The 24854-nt window shown below is 41.2% G+C and overlaps 1 protein-coding gene across 10 annotated transcripts in view; it reads left to right on the top strand.

Annotated features, from left to right (window-relative positions):
• LOC102293975 (adhesion G protein-coupled receptor L3) overlaps positions 1-24854 on the top strand; it is a 274148-nt gene that overhangs the window by 169419 nt on the left and 79875 nt on the right. For 9 of the 10 annotated variants that reach the window (XM_042224361.1, XM_042224359.1, XM_042224360.1 and 6 more), the window contains 4 exons: positions 339-442; positions 4193-4378; positions 6395-6433; positions 17428-17611. In XM_042224361.1, the coding sequence (XP_042080295.1) occupies positions 339-442; positions 4193-4378; positions 6395-6433; positions 17428-17611 (513 nt within the window). The remainder of the gene's footprint in view (positions 1-338; positions 443-4192; positions 4379-6394; positions 6434-17427; positions 17612-24854) is intronic. The other variant, XM_042224362.1, reaches the window with a different exon arrangement.

Here is a 24854-nt window from a genome sequence, read left to right as displayed (position 1 = left end):
GGCAACTCCAACTGGCCTCGAGTGAAACAACTTCATTTCAGCCGCTATAAGATAAAGCCGTCCAATTACATTTTTCTACATCCATTAATTTAATCACTTGAAGAATTATGCTCCTTGGGATTTTCTTGCAAATAGGAAAAGTACTCGATACACAGAAGAAGAAACAGGTGGTATTTTGAGGTCTCTTCACTCTATATCGGGGAAAAAATATAAAAGAAAACACAAAATATGGATAAAGTTGATTGTCTCAGAATTTGCAAACCCAATCTAGTAAATGTAACGCCGTTCTTCCCACAAAGCCTCTTAACTGTCCTCTCTATCTCTCGTTCGCTCTCTAGGTGTGGCCTCATACATGTGCATGGGCCCCGAAGGATACTGGGACTCCCAGGGGCCTGACTTTAGCAACTGTACCTCGCCTTGGGTCAACATCATCAGCCAAAAGGTAACAGAAGTAAAGATGCACAGATTCACAGGGTATATAATTTAGTTCATGGACTGCTTTTGTGTGTGTGTTTGTTTTTCCTGATTAGCAATTATCACACATTTCTCTTTAGAATAAAATTGTAGGAAAAAGCTTGAAGATACCCTGGAGGATTTGAGCTTAAATGTATTTGGATTTAGCTTGAACACAATGGCGCCCTTTTACCTTATTCTGACGAACGTTCGCCGCAGATCACAATGCACATCGGGTGCGTACATCATTTGTACTCAGAGGACTTTAGTTTTTGTGTGGGTTTTTTTTTTCTCCTTTTGTCCTATTGTCTCTTCTTAATTGGTCCATTAATGTCATCGATTAGCCAAAGGCTTTACTCAATAGAAAGGTTATTCTTGTGCATGCATGTGTTTGGCGTGAGTGGGTGGCTGGGTTGGGTTGGAGTGAAAACCAATACCACAGTCTCATAGTGTAATAGCCTGCTGTGGGTAACAGCTAATGCAGACCGCGTTCTGTCTTACATGAACCGGCGGTTATTTGCATTCTATACTTCTCAAGTGCAAACGATTCGGATCTCCTCCTCTGCAGGCGATTTATTATGCAAAGCTCCATATTTATAAAGCTCCCGTTGTTAAAATCTGTAAGGGAATCAAATCTTAAAGGAGGGGAAGGTTACTGCAAGGGAGGATCAGGGTTCCAGGTTATGAATTGCAGGCAGTGCTGCAAATGTTCTCCCTTAAACTCATAGCACCCCGAGGCGTACATGTTATAACGCTTATGGTGTACTCGACGGCACAAAGCTCAGCCCATTAAACAAACGGCAGTTTGCGGATATGGATGGAGAACGGCTGTTGGGTAACAAAATAGAAGGCGGGGAAATTATCAGGTGCATTTCTGTGCAGCGCGGGCCCATTTCAGCAGTGCAATAAAGCTCAGCAACTGGCTGCTGTTTAGAGAAATTAACTACAGCAAAGCTTTTTCTGAACCTGCTGTGGCGGGCGGCTCACTTCAGGTCTAACAGGGTGACTCTAGTGTAGAGTAATGCCTGTTAAATTCTACAGAAAGATGTGACAATCAAAATATGCACGCTTTTTTTAAACAAAGGTGTTATTAATCTTTTCTTATTTTTAAAACAAATCACACTCCGGCAGCGTGCCTGTCGGAGCAGAGACAGGAAGACTCTAATGAAGATCAACCTGTCAGACAATTGGAATGCCCATCTGGCACTTCGTTATTTTATATCTAGGGCCATTGTCCTGTATGTGGCACTGCTCATTACCAGATGGTTTCTCAAAATGAGAAAGGAAGATATAAAGCATGAAAAGGAAAGGAAATGACACGAGACTAGCAGAAGGGAGAAAAAGAAAGCAGAGCTATTTACCTAGCATCCCCACATCCCCTCATTAAGAGACGAGAGCAGGGAGGGTAAAGAGGAAAACATCTTCCAAAGAAACATTCCTCTGCTTACACCTCTGTAAAGACCAATTTAAGCAGCCTAATTGGCTTCACTAATAAACTCACAGGCGATGATAGCAGGTAATGTCAGAGTAAATCAGGACGATCCTGTTTTAGATGATACCACCGCTGTTTTGGGGCTCATCTTACGACTCGATTAGTTCAATCTTTAAAGGGAACTGACCCAGAGCGTAAGACCCAGATACGTTTTGGGCATTTAATCAACTCTAGATTTATTTACTGAGGCTACACAGTTTCCCATTGTAGTCATCGGCATATGCAACATGCAGGGCTGTCTTATCAGTCACCATTGCTGACAGGTAATTTCAAGCATTACTCATTAAAGTGATCTGTTTCTCAGTAACTGTGTGATTTATTTCTAAAAGAATGTGGCATTTATTTTATTTTTCATTTAAATCTCTGTCGTCAAAGTGTTTTGAACAAAATTAGCGTTTTGTTGGCATCAGGGGAAACCTTTTCATATATTATTTGAAAAAATTCCTGTAACTGCTTTGTTTTTGTTTTAAATAATGTGCTCTTTGGGAAGTTATTGAGGAAAAATTGTTGGTTTTGCTTTTTGGTGGAAACTCTGAGCTAAAATGAAAACTGTGGGTAGCAGTTTTAAGGTTACTTATCTAGTAAGCTAAGTAAGCTACTAGCTTACTTAGCTTACTAGCTAAGTAAGCTAGCTCTAGCTCATCTGTTGGTTTTTTAATATTTTTAATTTATGTTTCGCAAGCATACTATATTAGGTGATAGTGAAAAAACTCAGTTTTTACTCTTATTTTGATATTTGATTCTGTCACTGCATATAAAAAGCTAGTTTTATATTTTTACTAATATGTTTCATCAGCAAAGGGATTCAAAACATAGCATCCAGTACTTATTTTGTTAAACAAAATCCATTTTCCACAAATCAAACTTCAGTAATGATGAAATGCAAAGCTTTACGGACCTGCTTACTGTGCGAAACTCTCACTTCTTTGTATTTTGCTTCCAAGGAAGCTGAGGTTCTTGTCTTTAGCAAGTTTTTATTTGGACATTTGAAGCTTTTCACTTATTCTTAGTCCAGTCCTTACATGTGACAATTTTCAGAGCAATATTTCATTGTTTGTTAAGCCGATTAACACTAACTTGTGAATCTGTCAAACACAAAAAAGCACCTAACTCAATAGATAAACCAGCGTTCTGTCTACACAGAGCAGAAAAAGTTGGTATTTTAGCCACTTTGCAACTATTAGCCTGCGACAAAACATAAAATTTGTTCCCACTGCTTTAATTTCTTCAATTCTACTAAAAATTGCAAGAATAATATCGTTTGACGGGCATAAATTAGTGTTTGTGCCCCAACCAAGTGATTCCCCTTGGTATGGTGTAATTCCTGATGACTACTGTACTTAAAGAAATGACAGGAAAGCCTGAAACAGTTTGGGTAGTGTTAAAGAATACCATTTATTGACTTTCAGGCTTGTCAATTGCACAGTTTTTGTCTTATATATTTATATATCTACATGTATATTTGCATGTTTCAGTAAACCACTGCAGTCATGTTCCGTTATCTTAGCAAAATATAAAGAAACGGTGGTTGGCTCAAGACTTTCTCACAGTACTGTAAAGTAGCTAAGCTATGATTGAACGATGACATTTCATAGGAGGGCTTTAGAGAATGTCAGAAGCTTTAATTTTACAGTATGTATACATTTGGCTGAACTATTTCTGCAGTGAAAACTGGAAGTAATGTTTAAGATATGAAAGGTTCACTGTGCAAATAAAAAAAGCAATAATTTTCATACAACAATAAAAGGGTGACGGTGAGAGTAATCGTTTTCCTTGTCAGATTCTAGTACATTCGCATAACTTGTTGAACTTCATATATTCAGCGCTGTGTATACACTGTTATCCCCAAGCTGCACTGCTCTCTATTAGTTTTTACAAAGGTGTAGTAAGGCTTTCTTGGGAAATTCCCTCAATAGTCTCATAATTATGTCTGGATGCAATATTGGCTCCTAGTGTTCAGTCGGCTGAGGATCGTCTCACCACATTAATTGTGTGCGATATTGCAGCAGTTGCAGAAAAGGTTTAGGTTAAACGCCTTTTATTTTAGGGGGCATTATACATGAATACAGTAATTTGTCATGTTTTCTAGAGTGTTCTTTTTGAATGCCACAGCAGCAAAAAGCAAAGGACCTGGGGTTGTTTTGATTTGCCTTTAGTTATAGAGAAAAACACTCCGTACAAGCCAGCCGCCTCGTTTAAAAACTTCACAAATTCAGCTTTAACTGGATTGGCTGTCCCATTCCTTAGATAAAAGCCGGAGAGACGGCGGCGGTCATCGCCCGGGAGCTGGCAGAGCAAACCAAGAGCAATCTTCAGGCGGGGGACATCACCTACACGGTGAAGGCCATGGTTCAGCTGGTGGATCTGCTTGACGTGCAGCTGAGGAACCTCACACCAGGTGGCAAAGACAGTGCAGCACGGAGCCTCAATAAGGTATCGGAGGAAACTGGTTTACACATATTTATTTGAATGATTGGATTTGCTAGAGCTGCTTTTGTGTGTAAGCATCCATTAATTCCGACTGTTAAGTTTCCGGTCTAGAGGCCTGCCTACCACAAGGCTTCAATCCGAACCCGACCAGTAGATATTCTTTTAATTATCTGCCGCTTGGCTCTGTGCTGTTGAGTAAAATGATATTCCCCGTTTTTCCCTGTAGTCTGCCTCATAATAAAAACCGACTTTCAATTTCGAGCACTTCTCTTACACTAAGTGCAATCAATTTTTACACTGACGCAGTTTTAAAAGTTGCCGTCCAGGCGCCAACATTTGCCCCGCTTGTGTTTTTTGTTTTTGCTAATGCGACGGGGTAAGATTCCAGCGGGCTGGATGCGAGCGGTGGGGGGTGCAGAGCGTTTCATATTCGCTGAACTTGAATCTAATGTATTTATTACCCAATTCACAGCAGAGCACAGTAAGGGGCACTCAGGCAGAGAGAGCTAAAATAATACTTTCTATCTGCTGAGCGGCCAACAGAAAAGCAAACATCAGTGAAATTCAAAATGTCACTCGTTAATTTCCTGGAGCGGCATCACTTGTAGACGAACTCGAACACCTGTTCTCGGATTGCTTTTTTGGGACTGTTTTTTATTTCATTGCTGCAACAGACACAGATGTCCCTATTGAGGTTTTAGTGCCAGTTTTCTCCAATGAAGAGGGAAGGCAGTAAAGATGGCCAAAAGGCCTCAGAAGGGAAACTTGATGAGTGAAATCGCATCGGAGCAACTAGAGTTTATAATACCTCTCGAAAAAATAAATACTGGCTTCACATAAAACAGACTGTTTGAGGGAGAGGCGACTAACGTGGTGGCGGTTGCCACCTAAGTCTTTAGTCTCTTTTTTAAAGTTGATGAAATGGCAAAAAAAGAGAGAAAGCAGCCGTATTGAAGGGGTGAGGCGGAAAAGCTTTTGCAACAGGGATAATTTATTCAAGAGGTCAGGGCTTACCAGTGATTTATAATTCTCTGTCTGCTGATATACGGTCCATTTTTTGCAGTACGGTGCATCTATGGAACAAAAAACGTCCCTACGGGTTTTTCTTGTGCTCCGCATCCCTCGCCAGCGAGACGTCTCCCAACGGAGACACCGGAGTCCACAAAACTCTTCTTCTTCTTCTCTGTTTTGGCAATACCAAAGTTCAATCATTTTGACACAATCTGCTAAGCAAATTAAAGATTTTTTTCTTCTTTTTTTTGTTAATATAATGAAGTAGAGCAGACTTTGCCAGCAAACAATGAAAGGATTGAGTTGGCAAACGGTGAGATCAGTGTCGTTTTCATGATCAAACGGTTAGCTGGCTAACGGTGCGGATGGGAACGCTTCCAGAAGAGTGGGCTGTGATGTAGAGCAAGAGGCTCCTTTATGGGGAAATGGTACTCTTTGGAGCTAATCTGCATGGGATTTAGCACGGTACTAGAACCTATCTGTTAAGCCACACAGCGGCTCTGTTGGCTACACCGCCTGTATCAGAACTCAATTAAAATGATTCACTCCCCATGCAGTCCTAACAGCACTTCTTTGTGCCTCAGCTCCCTGTCTGTGTTTTTTTTCTTCTTTCTTTCTTTCAGGTATGCTAAAATGCTATTAGCATTAACTCTTCTTCGGTGGTGGCAGACTTTTAATGGATAACTGCACCGTGCTCTCTTGGGAAATTTCTCAAATAAAACATAAAACTTAAAATGTGACAACCTAGAAATCAAAGTTAAGAGTGTCATGCAGTATGCTTTTTCCTACTGGTCTCGTATGTCTAATTTTAGGGCTAATTAACACGAGTCTCTACTTTTTTTTCCCACATATTACGCAGTCATTGTGCCAAGTGCTTTTCATAAAACTGTAGAGTGAATGTTTTAGTTTCTCACTTACTTTGAAATCTGTACTTCAAGCTGAAATGTTTCATGTGGAATTGCCTGACTCTTTTTTTTATGCTAACTCTTGAATTTCTTTGGGTTGCAGTTGCAGAAGAGAGAGCGCTCGTGTCGGTTTTATGTTCAGGTATTTGGACCAAATTTTATTCCTCACTTCCTGCTCTTCGTTTCCTCATTGTGATAACTTGTGCTGTCGTTTTCCATTTTTAACCACAGAATGTGAAACTTGGCCTTTTGAAGTGGCGCCCAGTGCCACAGTATCAAAGTCACTACATGTGTGTGCCATGTGTCGCCTTTCCTTGCAACGCTTGTCTTAAATCAAAGGGTCAAATTTCATTTTTGTCATCGTGTCTCAACTTTTAGTTTATTATTCATATTTTTCACCCACCACCCTGCATGCATATGACATGTAATGATAGTTTCTTGGCACGAGCCTGAGAGTTCCTCTATTTTGAGATGCCGTAGATCCTTTGTGGATTTTCTCAAGTGTCTCAATCATTTTAAAAATGCCCCAGAACTATCATATCAGCACTCCTTTCCAGTGAAATAACCCACATAAGTGGAAAGCATCAGTCAAAAATAATGCTATCGGGCATGTAGCACATGCCTGCATCTCTCAGCAAAAGCTTAAGAGCCAAAAGAACTGACCTCATTATACCAACAAGTCAACTTCTAACTACTCTTCTAGCTACTAAGTCAGCCAAAGTTATGACATGTTATGATTCTGCATGATGCATAATACATATTTGTCCCAATTTGGGGGGTTGAGGGGTTCTCTTGCTTCTCTCAGCTGTTTCTAGGGCTACCGAGTGGGATTTGTTGTCCCTGAGGTGACTTTTTAGCTGCCATCAGGATAATTTCTACCTTGACAAGAGAACTATGGGAGAAGTTGACATCCCTGTCTTCATGCAGATGGTTTCAATTAAGCTGCACACTGCAGCCAGATGTTGTCTTTTTATATGTAGGCTCAGTAGCACGCATGCTAAGAAACATGTATTTCACACTGATCCCTCCGAGGCATGTCAGAAGGCATTTTGTTATTTATGGTTTTATATGGTTGAGTGTGCTCATAGGTTTAAATGGGTTTCTGAGTGAAAGATGCTTTCAGCACGAGTCAGGTGGTGTTCTGTTTTTCTTGTTGTCGACAGATGCCACAGGAGGACTAGAAATGCAACTATTGTCGGGTCCTTGTGCAGCCAAAGATCAGGGGCTCTCAATGTTTTGATGTCTGAGTGCCAATTTAGAGAGCCAACATATGTATAATTGAAAAGAAATGCAGACATCAAAGACTTTGAGTTGGTATTTGTTGGGTTTCTCTTCAGGGGTTGAGGCTATAGGTTTGTAATTGCCATGTTTCTCTTTATGTTAGGTGGATGTTACATTTCTTGAAAATATAAGGAAGGTTTAGTCTGCTGTGATGGGTAGAAAAGAAATGCTCCCTTGAGCTTGTTATGTGCTGCTATATCATAGCAGAACAAGAACTGTGGGTAAGTGAAATGTACAATGGTCCATTCATTCCCTGTTGGAGTTAAGAGTGTCAACGCTGGGCCTTAAGTTGATAAGTGCCATAGACTAATATAATATCTTAAAATTAGAAAAACAAATTGTTGAGTTACACGGGGCGGCATACCTCTTCATTTTGTTTCTTACTGTAATGATCGTATCGTCTGTACTATATCCTCCAATTAGCCAATCTGAGACAAATTTTTTATGAATATCACACGTATAGCGATTAACATCCATATTTAAGAAAACCCCAAATTATTTAGGTTTTTAATCCTTTTTGATTTTCGCATAAATTGGTGTTACAGTCTCTGCTTGGGCTCGTTTCGCGTGTCACGTTCAGCACATGTTGCTGGCATGTAACTTGGCGCTCACCAAACTTTGTGTCTGTGACTGAGTTTAGTTCAATACACCACAGAATACAAAATGAAATGAAAAAGTGCACCCAGATTTAAAAAACAGACTTTTTTTTTTTACTCATCGTGAGCGCCTGAGCCCACGAGCTCAATAGGAAAGTGTTTACAAAGGTTAAGTCTAGGGCTTTCATGATTAAGGTGATAAAAATTTTTAGCACAATCATGGAGTGCAGAATGGACAAACTTTGGTCAAACTTCCTGAAATGCGTTGGCAGAGACATTTCAGGGATATTGACTCATTCTGCGCTCCAGATGGGTTAATTGCGTTAAAAACTGACGCAAACTAAACTGCGTTAGTCGTGATGACCCTAGTTAAGTCAGAAAGATATTTTCCCACAGACTTCTATAGGACCAGAAGTCTTTTTGTAACCATGACGATCACCATCTGTAGGACTTGAAACAGAACGGCGCTTCCCCATTGGCTTCATTTATCCGACCTGGACTGCATCCATGTTTCATGCTCTCTCTGCGGTGCCGCTAAAAACCAACAATGCCACCGTCACCATGATTGGGTTCATGACTGTTGGCACAATATTTCATGCTAACAGTTACCCAGTGGCTCAACAGTGCAGACACAGCCGTGCCTCAAGAATCTTTAAAACACGCACAGACATCATTATATACTCTCGAAGATTCTGCTTTCATGTTTTGGCCCATGTTTTCACCTTACAATGTAAATCTATACATGACTGTGCACACAGCCCAGCTGCGCACCTTCCTCCTCTGTTCCATTCCTGTGCTACGTTGACAAATTCACACAACAGTGAGGCGCTTTCACTTGACGAACTGGAATAATGGAGCAACATCTGTGGCCTTAAGTAAACACAGGCATTGACTGCACGCGCTGGCAGCCTTTGAGAGACTTTCACTGATTAGGGAAATTGGGCAATGTTTTCTCCAACAGGACCCTGGTGGTTGACATAAGTGGGATTAGCAGAGGAATACAAAGCAAATGAGAGCTGCACCTGCCTCTGCTGTCCCTCTGCTCGGAGAACACGCGAGGCGCCGAAAACAGACTGTGACAGCGCCATGGGAAAAGGCAGGCTGCGGGAGTGCAGGTGCGGCGGAGTCGAAGGAGGTGCAGAGTCCAAAATAAAGTGCAGGGCTTGTTGTTGATATCTAAATTAGAAGAGGAGTGATTATTTCCTTAATTGAGGGCTTCTGTCTTGTTTAAGTGGTAAACAAGTAAATGACATTTTAATTCATCTCATCGCGAGGTCTTTATCTTCTTCAGCTCGTCAGAGAATTTCAGCGCGAAGCTACTGTATATTTGCCGTTTTAGTCGCATATTCATAACCAATTCAACCTGTGGCAATTTCCCTGCCTCAGCTGAGCTTGTGTAGATACAACAATGATTAATTATGAGTGCCTCTGTATCTTTCCCGCTTGTTTGTAAAGAGTCGTATCTGCTACATGTCATAGCCAATTTAATCCCACTGAACAGAATTTGGCCTTGATAGAGCTACAAAGCATAAAATGATCAACGCACGATGTTCTGCATTTCCCCTGCAGGGATGTTTCTCTGCTGTGCCCTTTGATTCTGCATAAACAGGATAAAAACGACGCCCTGCCTCCCTTGCCTTTTTGGTCATTACTAATGGCAGCGTGTCTATGGGCAGAGACGTTATGGTTGTCCAATTACTGTGATTATATCCGTCCATGTTGTTCTAATGTCAAACAAAGTTGCTTTGAAGGTTTTCTTCCTTTTTATTTATTTCGTTTTAAAGCGAGCGAGCGAACGACTGCGCGGGAGTTGAGGGATGTACAGCGCGTGAAAATATCCCAAATAATGTCTCATACCTCAGTAGGAGCCAAGTGAGTGTGGATTTGCGCAATACAGGGAGGATGTTGCGCTCCGACCCGAGTTAAACTGATGGCGTGAAAAGATGACCGAGGGGGGCGGGGAAGTGTCGCAAAGCAGGATGACCTCAGAGCAGGCAGAAACACAGGGAGGATCCTTGTTCGGAAATGTAACGAGATGACAAAATGTTGGAAGATGAAGATTGCTACTTCCTCGGAAACAGAGGCCTCCACATCTGGCCTGCAGTGCAGAGCTCTCTCTCTGAATAATGAGTGCTTTCTCCTCACAGAGAGGAAAGTTCTGCTGATCAGTGTTGTGTAATAATTGAGAAAGTCCCGTGGTTATTTTTTGTGTGCGTGTGTGCGTGTGTGTTGAGAGGATATCTGGGTTATCCATACACGTGTGTGCATACACTGAAATTCTGGTGTTCTTTGGTAAAGTCGTTATAATTTTTAAGGCCTGAAAATGAAAATCTGAACACTTTGAACACTTTATGTTAATTCATGATCGTTTTAGAGTGTCTAGTCTTGAATAAAGTTTTCTGTGTCTTGCTTTAAATTAAAAGGCGAAGCAACTTGTGGACCAAAGTGCCGTCTACTGCAGGTTCATTCAAATTAAATACAAATGTTTCGCAGTATTGTTCAGTAGAAGGCTTTTTGGAGGAATCTGTGCAGCAATGAATTTTTTTCTGTAAAAAAGAAAAAAGAAAATCAAAAAATCTCACATTAGATTTTCTATCTGAGTTGTTTTAGCATGAATACAGCTGCTGTACAGTTGCCTGTGCAATCCTCTTTGCAGCCCACCTCCACCTAAGCTCCAATTTGCCATGTGATTTCGGATTTAGAGTCATGTCACTGAAGCCTGCTCGGGGTTTAGTGCTGCTGTTCTCCCTGTTTTAGGCTTTCCATTAGGCCATGCTCATAACAATCTTCTTTTAACTGAAATGCAACCAAATAAGAAAATAACAGCATCACTTGTTGTATCACTGATTAACATCTATCCATTTTGTATCTCTCAGTGTAAGTCTTAAGGAAAGGATTGTTTTCTTCAGCTGTTGAGGTTAATAGAGTGTTTCTATCAAGACAGTAGTGAGATGAAACCTGAGACAGAAGGCAGAAATACAAAGGTAACCCCTCAGACACTCACCTACACAGAACCAACCACCCACTTACTGAAGAAGGCTTGATAAAATATTAAAGCAGAAGGTTTCAGAGATTCTCAAAGAAGAGGGATGATATGGCTAGCAGCTAATATAGAACAGACAAGAAATGATGCTACAGCTTCATTTGAGCCCAGAGACAAGAAGTCAGATAGAAGATGACAGAGAGAACAAGGCATCCCACCTTGTTTATGTTCTTTCCCCCTACCATTTTGAGATCAGCCTTCAACGTCAGTGAGAGGAAACAAGCGAGAGGAACCAACTGGCAAACGGGAAGGGAGGAGTGTGGAGAAATGAAGGGATGAGAGCTAAGTGCACAGGGAGAGCCAAACAGGCTAGCCAGTCAGAGAGGAAAAAGAGGGGAGATCAGCCACAGCCAGAATCAATTTCCCAGACCCAGAGTTCATTTCATCAATCAGCGCACAGATAGAGGCACATACACTACGGGTTAGCTTGGGCTCTTGCCAAGCGCGCGCTAATGTCCACCTCTCCCTTTCTGCCTTCCTTCTGCATTGGTATAAATGGCCTCTGCACTGCAGCTTTTCATCATGCTTGTTCCAAGTGGAACATTCCAGCAGTGAGTCCAGCTAACGATTAGCATTTCCTCATGTACTGGGAACTGAAATATACTTTTTAACTGCTGCCTCACATTTCACCGTAGAAAAAAATAAACTAGCCAAAAAAAGAAGGGAGGGGGGTCTTTGGGAGTTTGCAGCACCAGAGTGAGATGCTACATTTGACAGATGGAGTGGCAGTGTGCTAATAGCAGTAAAATAGCAGCAAACCACCACCACACATGCACAGTAGGACTTAACTGCACAGACTATGATGATAACAGTGGTGTTCCACCTCCCACCCTCACCCCTTCTGCATTTCTCTAACTGCAAATGTGCAGTGTTCTCAGCCCCAATCAAGAAATGATTAAAGTGTATAGGTTTCCAGCTTTAATTCAAAGGCTTTAAAAAAGTGTTGCATTAACTGTTTAGGAATTACAGCCATTTTTATAGATATTCTCCCAATTTCACTGCCTCAAGGGTAAAATGGGCGAACTAACATAACTTTAAATAAGAGGATTGGTTTTTATATTTCAATGAAAGCCCTTTGTAGCCTGCGAGTGCTGTATTTCCTCCACCAAGATGCTCTGCTTGGCCATTTCTGCAGATGCCTTAAATTGCTGCTTGTTTGAGAGTCTCTCTGCTTTCAGTTTTAGCTTCAGTGGCTGGAAAACATTTGTTGGGTTGGGATCAGGTGAACAACTTGTCTATTCAAATATGCTATTTCATTACATTTAGAAACTCTTGGGTTGCTTTTGCAGTGTGCTTTTGGCCATTATCTAGTTGCCCTGTGAAGTGCTGCTTATAATTTTTGCAGCATTTGGGGGAATGTAAGCAGAGAGTATAGCTCTCAGAACTTCACAATTCATCCTGCTGCTTCTATCAGCAGTCACATGATCAATAAACACTAGAGGCCCACTTTCACTGGCAGCCATACTTGCCTGTTGTATGGCTGCATGGATGGATGGATACGGATATCACCAATTAATCTAACAAGCATGCCTTTGGACTTGTTAGCTCCTGGGAATTGTTGGGTATTTTAGCTGTTTAGTAGCCTGACGATGTAGGCAGGGCTAGCGTGTTCCTCAGGTCCATCAGTTTAATAAAAAGATTTTCTGGATGTGTTTATTTGTGCTAAACACAGCCATTAACCTTTTAGGTCCAGTGAAAGAGCTTTGATCATTTTTTCTTTGGTTTGTTGTCTTTTCCATTAATTCTGGGGTTCAACAATGGTTTAACATGTGGGTGGATTTAATTTAAGAGTTCAAACATAAGAGCTGTGGACTGCAAAATGACAACTTTCGACGTGAGCAAATGGCCAGGGTCTTCACTGGAAAAGGGAAAGTTGACTTAATGACTGTTAGTATTTCCCTTTAACTGCATTTTTTCACTTTTACTTTATTTAATTAATGTTATTATTTTTATTCATTCATGTTTCAAAGCAAACCTCTTTAACCTACTGCCTGTGCCAAGAAACTTTGCTTTTTGATAAATCCATGGCAACATATTGCAGACTAGAGATTTGCCTTTGGGTGAAAGATCTTGGAGAAAAAGTAAAATGTGACAGCCTGATCTAATGGGAAGACGGGTAAAGATGCCGCTAGCTTTCGTAAATAAAGAACACGGTGTCACCACTGAGTATTCACAATGGATTGCCTCACAAAATAGCGTCCATTGAAAAACAGTTGAACATTAGACATAAACAGTTTGGAATATTAGGTTAAGAGCTTGGTGTCCTTTTCCTGCCTATACTGGAAATTTGAAGCTAACCAAAGTAACCATTTACCCAAACTTCTCACAAATATGGAAACAGGAAATCATGACTACCCTGGATTTCTCCAAAGGGAAGCCAGATTTGCTGCCAGCATCTCTAAAGTCTATTATTTAAACATGTGCAATATTTCCTTAATGTACTCAGGTTGAAGGTTGGACTTTGGGCCATTGTGGCATCTTGATTCTCTTTGTTTTCAATGGTTCTGTTGTAGATTTGTTGCTGTATTTGGGATCATTGTCCTTTTGTCCTTTTGTTTTAGCCTCATATGGTCTCATATTTGAATCTAGAATACTTTGATACACAGAGGAGGTCACCATCGCTCAAGGCGCCCAGACCCTGAGCCCATTGAACAAGCACAAGTCGTCATCCTTCCACCACCACTATGATTCAGGATGATTTAGGCGTTTGTGCTGATACGCCATGTTTAGTGTTCTCAAACGTGGTGCTCTACATCAGCAGTCCCCAACCCCCCCAGGCCGCGGACCGCTATCGTGAGTCGTTTGGTACCGGGCCGGAAGAATTGAGGCTCGGGTTTGAAATTCATGGTTTTCAGGGGTTTTATCGGTTTTTAGCGTTATTTTTTTAAAATCATTTTTATCGTTAACTCGGTTTCCCTGAGTCTTGTCCCGTGTGTTATGAATCAATCTTCTTTTTTTGTTACAGGTACTGGTTTAATTTTGTTGTATTTATCCGCAACACCTTAAAGGCCAGTCCGTGAAAATATTGTCGGACATAAACCGGTCCATGGTGCAAAAAAGGTTGGGGACCGCTGCTCTACATTATGGTCAAACACCTACAATAGGGTCTCATCTGCTCAAAGTTACAGAAGTGTTTTTGTTTGTTCAGACGCAGCTTTGCAAAGCTAAGCCATGCTGCCATGTTGTTTAAACCCTCCCAACCAAACTCGGCTGCCATGAACTTGAACTTTTAACATGCTAACTGAGCCCTGTAGAGTCTGACATGTTGCTCTTGGGGTTTTCTAGAGTTTCCCTTAGCCTTGCATTGCACCCTGGAGTGCATTTGCTGAGATGTCCACTCCTGGGAAGATTGTGGCATTGTGTTAATACACAGCTGAATGCTCCAAACCAGACGATCTGCTAATTAAGTACATTTGGTTAGCAGCACTTGGTTACAAGGATGTACTTATTTTTTCACAGGAGTGCATACAATCACATGACTTTACCTACAAGAAATCTAATAAAAGTATATCCATATACTGCTTGACTAAATATCTGACATTTCGGCAACACGTTCAGCCTTTAAATTGCAGATTGTTTACGGCCCTAAAAGTAAGGGCTCATTCATTGCTGCAGTGTACGAACAGATGAACACGGGGTGACACAGTGTATTGGCACAGAAGCTATTTTTCCTTCGCTGTGACCTTTATCTGAAATTATTTTAGCCGTCAAAATTGTTGCATATTATTTTACAAAACACAAGCCTGAAATGAGCACAAAAAGTATTATGATAATGGGAGTTTCGGTGCAGAAGGATAAAGTTTGCCTTGGATTTTCCTTCCAACACAATTTGTCTGTAGCTTCTTCATCATAAACCAGCCCGGCTGCCGGTTATTATAAACACTGAAGAATACATTTTTGCATTACAATGTAATGGCATATTGGAACCGCATGCTCAATTTCAGGTCTTATCAGGTCTAGCATATACTGTCAGTCCAACACAGTGACAATATCCTATAGTGTTTGTGTCATAATCTCATTCTCTGGTTTAAATGAGGTAAAGATTTGCATGCTCTATACATATTAATAACAGTAATGAGTAATTTGTGTCACAGTGGTTTGGTTAATCTGTTGCATCCAAATGACGCGGCGTGCATCAATGTCAGCTTTATTGCTTTTCTTTTAGCTGATCTAATAAAAAAATAAAATGCCTGAAGGACCAGTGTGAGAGCTGATCCTTTATTCCAATATTAATTTCGGACGGCACGTTTTCTGACCCAGCCCTCCAGCCCCAGGATTGGACTGGTCTGCCACCTTGTTCTCCTTTTGCATCTATTGTGCATGTGGAAGAAAAAAAGCGAGACGACCTCGTCTGCGAGTCCATCAATCGTTCCCCCCCGAAGAACCATTATTTCAGTGTTTTAAGAAGTGCTGAAAGCAAATCTTGCAGGAGGGAACAAAGAAGGGGAAAAAAATGTCAGTGCCTGAAGAAAGAGAGCTCCTTAATTGAGAGTGAATCAACCTTTGCCTCTAGCTGAATGTCAGAAGGTGTGATTGGAGATTGGCTGCAGATAATGAATAATTACATCAAAGTTGGTGCACTGCTTGTGCGTGTGTGTGTGTGTGTGTGTGTGTGTGTGTGTGTGGCTGTATTACCCGGCACGGCTTGCAGTCGGCGTATGTGCCTGCCACTGACTTTGTGTATGTTCCTGTATACTAACAGGTGCAGAGGTGTGTGCTCTCTCTTGCGTCAGCCTCTGAGTGCTGTGTGTGTCTGTGACTGTGTGTGGGCGGATTAATGTGTACAGGGTATGTTTTGAATGGGGAACAGCCAGCTGGTGCTATTTGAAATTCCCAATCAGTGCTCTGACTCCTCTTGCTATCACGGTGGCTGGAGACAAACATAAAGTTAAAATTATAAAGTATCCGAGGCTGGGGGAGCTATTAGATTTATTCCACGTGACTGTAACCCCCACCCCTGCCGTTTTTTTTATTTTTATGAGGAATGCTTTTAATACACTCGAGCACATGGCTCCTCTTATCGCCTTTAGCTTTATCCCCATGCTGTTGTGGAGTCGTACTAAAGCTCTTATTCCCCTTCATAAATCCATTGATCAAAAAAGAGAGGGCGTTCTGTGGTGTGGCATTACCAACGTTCACGTGCACCTTCACTTCCACTTTCGGGATGTCACAATTGCTTTTAAAGAAGCGTAAAGAGGGAATCCAATTTTGACCCTTTTTTTTAAAAAACTGAATTAAATCTGTGATTTTCATGATGAAGCCCGGAAAAGCGACTATTACTAGCATTATTAGCCACCTACTGCACTGTAATGGCTTAGAAACAGCTTCTTTTTTTTGTCCCAGCGGCGGTCAGGCTCTTTTAGCTCTTTCGGAGCACTGGTACCAGGAATGAATTTCCTTGCTTGACCAATTAGTATTCCATTCCTAAATCTCGCCATTGGCATTTTTAAATCTTTAATGGCTCTTAATTTTTCATCTTGTCTGGAGGATGTTCTTGTTTCCTCCTTGCTTACCCACTCCGGCATTGTTGCGGGGAGATTAAAGATGGCATATTAGTCCTTCGACGGCATTAATATGCAGAGAAGATCCGATTCGAATGGCTGCAGATAGCTGCTGCTGCTAGCAAAGATCTTTTACATCCCTTGAAAATTGTTGTGTTATAATTATTAATTTTTATAAAATTTATTTATCCATTTATTTTGTAGTGCGTTTGTGCATTGGGATTGTCTGCATGGAAGAACATTTATCACACCAATTAAAGACCGTTGCCTCAAGTCATGTAAGAATTGGTCTCTGGACTTGTGAGCACTGACTCTGATTCATTTACATGATTATTTTTTTTCTCCCTGTAGATAAAAGCAAACAGCAGCAAAAACACAAGAGAGCAACATCCATTGTCATTACAGATTCAGGTGTCGCTGCTGCAGGTCGATGATCCATGTCTTTTAAGTGAATGGGAAATAGACTCGTGAAATTGCTCAATATAAAAATTATTATGAAATTTAAGCTAAAATGAAAAAGAGAAAGGGGTGAAAAAAGAAACTCTCCACGCTTCTTCCTCGCACAGTCCCACAGGATTGTGCGATTTGTTTCTCAGTGCTCAGCTCCCTTTGATCTTCCTTCACTCAAACCATTTACCACATCGCCACGTCAAGCTGCCGCAGTCCCAGGCCAGCTTAGCTTCCGCTCACTAAATCAATGATTTGAACTCCCTAGGCCATGGTGGAGACCGTCAACAATTTGCTACAGCCGCAGGCCCAGGCGGCTTGGAGGGAGCTGAGCACAGGCGAGCAGCTGAGGGCCGCCACCATGCTGCTGGACACGGTCGAGCAGGGGGCCTTCGTCCTGGCTGATAACCTGCTCAAGACGGACATCGTGCAAGAGAACACCGACAACATCCGTAAGTATGCACAGCCACGCTTGCAGTTTGCATGTTGTCATGTAAAAAAAAAAAGCAAAATAAAACACGTACATGTATGCAAAATCAGATGATTTGTAAGAAAGAGAGTGCCAGTTTACAACACACTGACTAATGCATTCCTTTGAAAGTATACGGTATATGGTAAATGAAACATTTACTATTTTATTGCCTCCTTTTCTAATGATCATTAAGCAATATAGTATGTGTGGTAATGTGTTTAATATAGTGGCTGTAGTCATTAAACAAAAACGGTTGTTTACCAAGTTAAAAATACACATTAATGATTTGAAGTTATCTAAATGTTTGAATGAGGGAAAACCTCATGGATGGATTTCTCTTTGCTTTCTTTGTGAGGATGTTTGTGATGGTGGTGGAATGGATGAATATGGAGATGAGAGTGGATGAATGCTGTGATGTATAGTGGATGGATGGTGATGTTGATGGATGAGATGGATGTGGATGGATATAGTGGATATGAGATGGATATGGATGTGATAGATGTGTGATTGAATAATGAGACAGCTAGGGTGGATGCTGTATTAGTGATGATGATGACATGTGATGACATGATGACATATGATGAGTGAGTGGATATATGATGATGAGGGATATATGGATGATGGATGATGAGTGATGGGATAGATCGTGACATGGTATGAGGATTTGATGGATGATAGTATTCTGATTATGGATAGATTAAATAATTACAGGTGGATGCTTATTAGGATGATGGATATGATGATAATGGGATGTTGTATGCATCGAATTAGTAGATGGAATATGCATAATAGATGTTGGATGTGGATGAATGAATTAATCATGTTGATGGATATAATGATAATTAGTTATGAGATATGATGGATAATTATATATAATGAATGGATGAGAGATATAGATGATGGATATAGAATCGATGAATACGTGGATATAGATGATGCATGATTGTACTGATGAATGAATAGTGATGTAGGATATAGAGGATGAATTAGTGATATAGATGATGGATGATGTGAATAAGGATGCTATGAATATGAAGATGGATGTATGATGAATTATGATGATAGATGATGGATGGGATATAAATGGAGGAATGATGGAGGATGATAGTGGCATATAATGGATTAATTAGTGGATGGAATGATGATAGCATGGTATGAATTGTAGATTGATACATGAGATTGGATGGTTGGATGGATGAATTATTGATGGATGGATGATAGATGGATGAATTAGTGGATGATAGATGGATGGATGATGATGATAGATGGATGGATGATAGATGGATGAATTAGTGATGGATGGATGATAGATGGATGAATTAGTGGATGGATATATGGATGAGTGGATGGATGTGAAATTGAATGCCAGCGAGCACATTACATTTAATTTGGCGGTCTTTGTTTGAGTGAACCAGCTTGGGTAGAATTATGTTCTCAAGCTGCTGGGAAACAGATTATTAGCTCATCTGGAAGACACTGCATTTTCCAATTATGACAGACAATCATAAGATGAGTTTAAAGAGCCGAGCGTTAGTTTCTGTCGTTGCATTTTTATTTGATATCGTTTGTTTTTCCCAGTATTTTTCTCTCACGTGCCTAAAGATCCTTGGCCGATCTTGCTTGTTGCACAGGCACACGAAGTTCACCACGCAGCTATTGATCCCCTCGCGCTGACAGCGGAGCTTTTGAGGCGTTGGATCAAGTGTGAAGGTCACTGGAGTAATGCTCTCTGTCTTGCAGGAGGTGAAATCTGGCAGGGCTGCTTATAGCTGATGGCAGCCGGCTGTAAACTGACAATTATCTCTAATGATTGTGTTTATATTCGTGTCAGTTATTAGCAGGAATTAACCACTGGTGCTGCAGATCAGGGATCGGTGCTCATTATTCAGTGTATAAATACCAAGCGAGCTCAGATAATAGAAGTTGTGTCATTACGGTTGTCCCTGGTGGGGTAATTCCAAACTGGATGCATCCGTCGCTGGGACTTTCTTTTTTTTTGCAGCTTACATCGAGAACCGTGTAAAACTTAAATAATTGGAGCTAGCGGGGCAAAAATAATGCCGTGATGTATCGCCCTATTCTCTGAAGACATAGGATTTTTATCCCATCCCCCCCCCCAAAAGTTCCTGCTGCCATGGCAACCTAAAAATATAGGTCTGCTGGCTTAAAAGGAGGTGAGCGTAAGGAGAATTAATAAAATGGGTTTTATTGTATCTGGCACACAATTCATCTGGGTATTAAGGAGATTCTGGGCTCGTTTGGAGAAGGGGGGATGAAACGATGCCTGCAAAACTCGAGTGAGATTTTATAGCACACTGTGGTAGTCTGGTTAATTATGTGCTGGTGACATGTTTACTGGGCCTTATCTCTCTGTTTGCTGGGCTTTTTTTTTTTTCTTTTTACCCAGCCAGTCGCCTCCTGCAATCCCTCATGCCATGCAGGGTAGTTAAATGAGGACAAGGGGGCCCTTCCAAACATTTGTAATCACTACAGCAGCTAATTGCTTATCCCTCACTTTGCCTTGCATGTGACATTAAGAGTGTGTGTGAGCAGGTGCACTGCACTTAAGACACCTGGAGACGTCCTTTCAGCGTCAGGCCGAGCTGGTTCTCTCGCTTTAAAGCGAATCTCGAACCCTTTTTAAAAAGCCTTGCTATAATTTTAGGCTCAAGCTGATAATGAGATCTATTCTGTGCGCTTTCAAAGAAGGATATTTCTGCAGTCATTGTGTCTGTGTTTGTGTTTACGCGTCACGCTGCGTGTGCCCGTCTCGAGCTTTTGTCTGCGAGAGAGCGCGCGCTCCGCTCTCTGCATGATAATCTTGTGAACAGATTTCTGCCGATTAGCGTGTTATTTAAACCAGCTTTGAAGGTATAGCCTTCGGGGTCCAACAACTCCTATGGCATCAAAGAAATTCCCTAAAGCCCATCGTAAGCTCTTTTACACAACCGCACAGGGGAAAAGAAAGACAGCAAGGGGGAGAGGGAGAGAGGGAGGGAGACGGAAAAATGCTTCCTTTATTCAGAAGGCAGCCTCTTGGAATCCAGGGAACGGTAAGCTATCTGGGGTATTGTCTTAGCTAAGTTGAATAGGAATGTATCACAACCCCCTGGCCTTTACAAAAGCGCAGGAGAATGCTAATACAAAAGATTTTTTTTATGGGAAACCCTGGTATGAGAACAGATCCAAAGGCAGGATTAAATGTGACCTCTTCGTAGCTTCCTGTTGGCTGTAACCTTTATCAAAGTCAGAGGTGTCACAGTCCGCTGACGTGAGATCATCAGCTGAATGCCTTATCGGCCTTAATTAAGTTTCTTTTTCTTACACTGAATCATTTTTTGTTTCAAGTTGAGATTCTCCACTACAGACTAATCTGCCTGCTAGTTCAAGTAGAACTCTGGATAGGCTGCCACTCCTGGCGAGTCGCATTATAACTGAGTGGCATTTAGCTGGCAGCGGACTGATCGTAGCCGGCAGTCACCTCATTCAAACGGTGTTTTGGGTGAACTGGTGTGGCTCGCTTACTCGAGAAGGCGACCTGTAAGTGGAAAGGCTGTTGCAGAGGCCTGGGTTCGGGTCATTATCTGTGTCGTTCTCCCACTCGGCCCCTGCGTTACTGTTCTCCTGACTATCCTATCAATAAAGGCTAGGAAAAAAAAGACGTGATTGTTACTATTTTTCAGAACGCATTCCTCAAACTGATCATGTCGCCATCGTTAGAAAGCATTAAAAAAACGTAGCAGAGACATGTAAGTCAAAGAAATCCGTACCAAGCTGGCAACTGCCATCTTTTTGTCTTTGAGTCAAACATCACTGGTTAGGTGTCTGACTGCCGGCTGAGGCTCAGCAGGTAGAGCGGGTTGGCTACTAATTAGAAGGTCAGTGGATTGATCATTGACTCCTCCAGTCCGCGTGCTGGAGTACCCTTGGGCAAGATACCGAACCTCAAGTTGCCCTTGAAGCATCCATCAGAGTGTGAGAGTGTTTGTGTGTGTGTGTGAAGGTAAGAAAGCACTTCGAAGTCGATAAAAGTATGAATGCATGTATGAATGGGTGAATGGGACTTGTAGTGGAAGGCAATTTGAGTGCTGAAGTGAGTAGAAAGGCGCTGATAAAGGGCTGGATGAAAGTGTCTGTAGTACAACTTTAAAAAGTCCTATTTGAGCACCAATCCATTTACCATTGCACGCTCATGTGGTAGCACTTTGTCAATCAAAGTAGACACAGCCTAAAAGTGTCTCTTTTTTCCTATCCATTTTCAGTTTAAATGGGACTACAATTTACAAAATAAACATTATACTTTAATGAAAAAAACAAAAAAGACCCTCAACGAAAAAGAAATGTTTCCTAAGATTATATTTTTCACACACTTCTATGCATTTGGACATACTTTTTGAAACCAGAGTAGCCACCCCCTGCTGGCCGTTAGAAAGAATTCACCTCACTGGCCATCTTTTATCCACAGTTTGTGCTTTACATGAGAGGTCAGAGGTCGAGGCAATCTTGTGAATGCCATAACTTAAAAATGTGGTCACTTAGGATTTTCAAATTGAATCTTGGTGACCTTGACCTCAAGGTCAGAGGTCAACTTTTCTGAAAAACACCTAGGATTTTGACCTTTATACCACAGGTGCATCTACAAGGATGCTGAGGGGTGGCTCTGGTGAGTGCCAGTTTTGGTTTTTTTTTATAAGGATTAAGAAGAAGACGTAGGGTCTCACAGCTTTTCATTTGCTGTTTTCCTGCGGTTTCGGTTTTTACTGTAAGCTGGTCACTGCTTGTTGGACTGTCCCATTGTTTTTCCATCTCATGGAAGTCTGTAGGTGTCTAGATTACAATATAACCTATTAATACCATTTCCGTGACTGTTTCTTCAGCTTATACCAGATTTTACACATTTGCAGTGACATTTCTTTACAAGAGCTGCACAATCGTGGCTAAAACTGTAATCTCTTACATAAACGTCAGCATTGTTTACTTACACCCACAGCCTCTATTAATCCACACCGCACATTTAGAAATGTGCATTTGTGTAACTTCTTTTCTGTATTTCTACCGAGCTGTGAATCAGCAGACTCATCTCAGCGCTCTGGGAGTTAATTTGACATTTAGGAATGCCTAGACTTCACACAGGTCACCTGTACTTAAGAGAGGAGCACACTAGACTGCTTTATTAAATTGAATTGTATCATGCCGTAATAACTTTGATGGAACGAGATTTTTATTTGAGCCAGGCTCCTATCAGCAGCTCATTTTCCTCTGCTGCGTGACACCAGAGTCTTTGAACCATAAATTAGGAGCTCGGTGCTCGCTTCAGACACAACAGCTGTTGAACTGCTGCAGAAGCGAGCTTGTCTTGTCCCGTCGGTCTTTATTTTCTCCTTGCATCGTTCACTCTCTGTGCTCTTCAAGAGAAAAAGATTCCTCAGAATGAAGGTGTCTTTTTTTTTAATAAAGCAAAGACAGCCTTTGTTGTTACAGTTTAGGGGAAAACAACATTGCCATGTGTAAACTGTACACAGTCGCAACAGATAACTTCTTCTGTCAATGCTGAGTGAATCAAGAGAGGATGTGTTGTATTTAGAGCTCTTTGGCGATGCAGTGATTAATAAAACCAGCTGCTACACGATGAATGCTTTTTGGAATCAATATAGCAATTGGAGGTTTCTTTGCAGTTTGCTAGCATCTGCTCCAGCTGTTAGCTGTAAGATTTTCTGACTACAGTTTAAATATTCCATCAGTCGCAATCAATAACAAATTTCTTACCCAGGCTTGTGTTGTTGCTTGGTGTAGGTACAGTGATATACAAAGCATAATTACTCTACCCCTCTAAAATTCTGGCTTTTGAAAAACAGCTTTCCTTCATGTACCTATGAAGCATAAAAACTGATGAGAGAACTTGTAAACGACCAGTAATGAATGGATTTGGATGACTTATGATTTTTAATCTAATATCTGTTACCATCACGAATGGGACATGTTATTACCTAATGCGAGCTTATCATGTGAAAAGTTTGATTGATCATCAGAGGAAACTTTGTTATGTTAGCATAGTTTGAAACTTTGGTGCTGATTAAAGAAGCAATAGATCTTTCTAGTTGAGTTTCCGGAGCATCAGCTAATAATAGCGTCAAAATGCAGTTCTTTTGGAAAAATGCTGAAAAAGTGATGATTTCCTGCAGCGTTGTCTGCTACTCCCTCCACTATCCAGTGCAATCTGGCTTCCCTAAATATAAATCGGAGTAGCTTGTTGACGAGGCCAGATGTTTTTTCACCAGTTAAAGATGCTGATCAGTTTGTCCTATCCGGTGTTTAGGTGATGACGTATGAACCCTGTTTCCGGGTCGAAAATACTCTGCGTTTATTAATGCTGTTGTCTTTTTAGCGTGTTTTATTGCTTTGTATCTTGTTCTATTAAATCTCAACAAGCCCCTACAAAGTCAGTGATCACTGTTGGCCTCTCTCATTTTTTATTGTCACTGTTCATTTTAAACTCAGTTTTTAAAGCCTTACGATAACTACAGCCCAGCCCATGCAGCTGTATATTAATGACTAAGCTTTTATTGTGGATGGATTATCTCAGTTGTTCTCCTGACTGAAGTTCAGTCCGTCTACAGGATCCTGTCATGTAATTGCATCTGTCCCAAACTATCAGGAACCCTCACATTAAAAAGTTAGCGTTCATCCTCCAGCTTCACTGTCTTTATGTTATGCTAACCATAGCTGTTTAGCTAGCCACCACATAGCACATCATTATATAAAGCTAATCCAACTTCAGTAACCCTACAAATGTCGCTGCTGTTTACTTTTCTGTCTTCAATTATGTTGGAAGTGATAGCAGAGCTGTACGTTTTAATTTTTTCAGAAATCTCTCGGTCAGAACATGCTATATCATGTTTAGGTGGAAGCTAGCGAGCTAACTTCCGGCTAACTTCTCACTCTGTTAAAGTTAATAAACTCTGTTTTCATGGATGCCTGGATTTTAAAGGTAATTGTTACACCTGGTAGAGCAGCCACATCGAACATTTTATTACAGATGAAATAATTTAGCCAGTGACTGTCTGTGATGCTGCAGTGTATGTTTTACTTTGGGACCTGAAGCAGAGGTTGAGGTTGGACCCGGAAAATGGCTAATGACGTCAGACTTAAAGACGGTTATCCATGAAGGGCGATCGTGGCTCAAGAGTTGGGAGTTCGCCTTGTAATCGGAAGGTTGCCGGTTC

Source organism: Haplochromis burtoni, unplaced genomic scaffold (genome assembly GCF_018398535.1).
Source record: "Haplochromis burtoni strain Fernald_Lab_line unplaced genomic scaffold, NCSU_Asbu1 Contig_136, whole genome shotgun sequence".
NCBI lineage: Eukaryota > Metazoa > Chordata > Actinopteri > Cichliformes > Cichlidae > Haplochromis > Haplochromis burtoni.
Note: the sequence above shows the minus strand (reverse complement) of the source record. Positions and strands in the feature narration are given on the sequence as shown.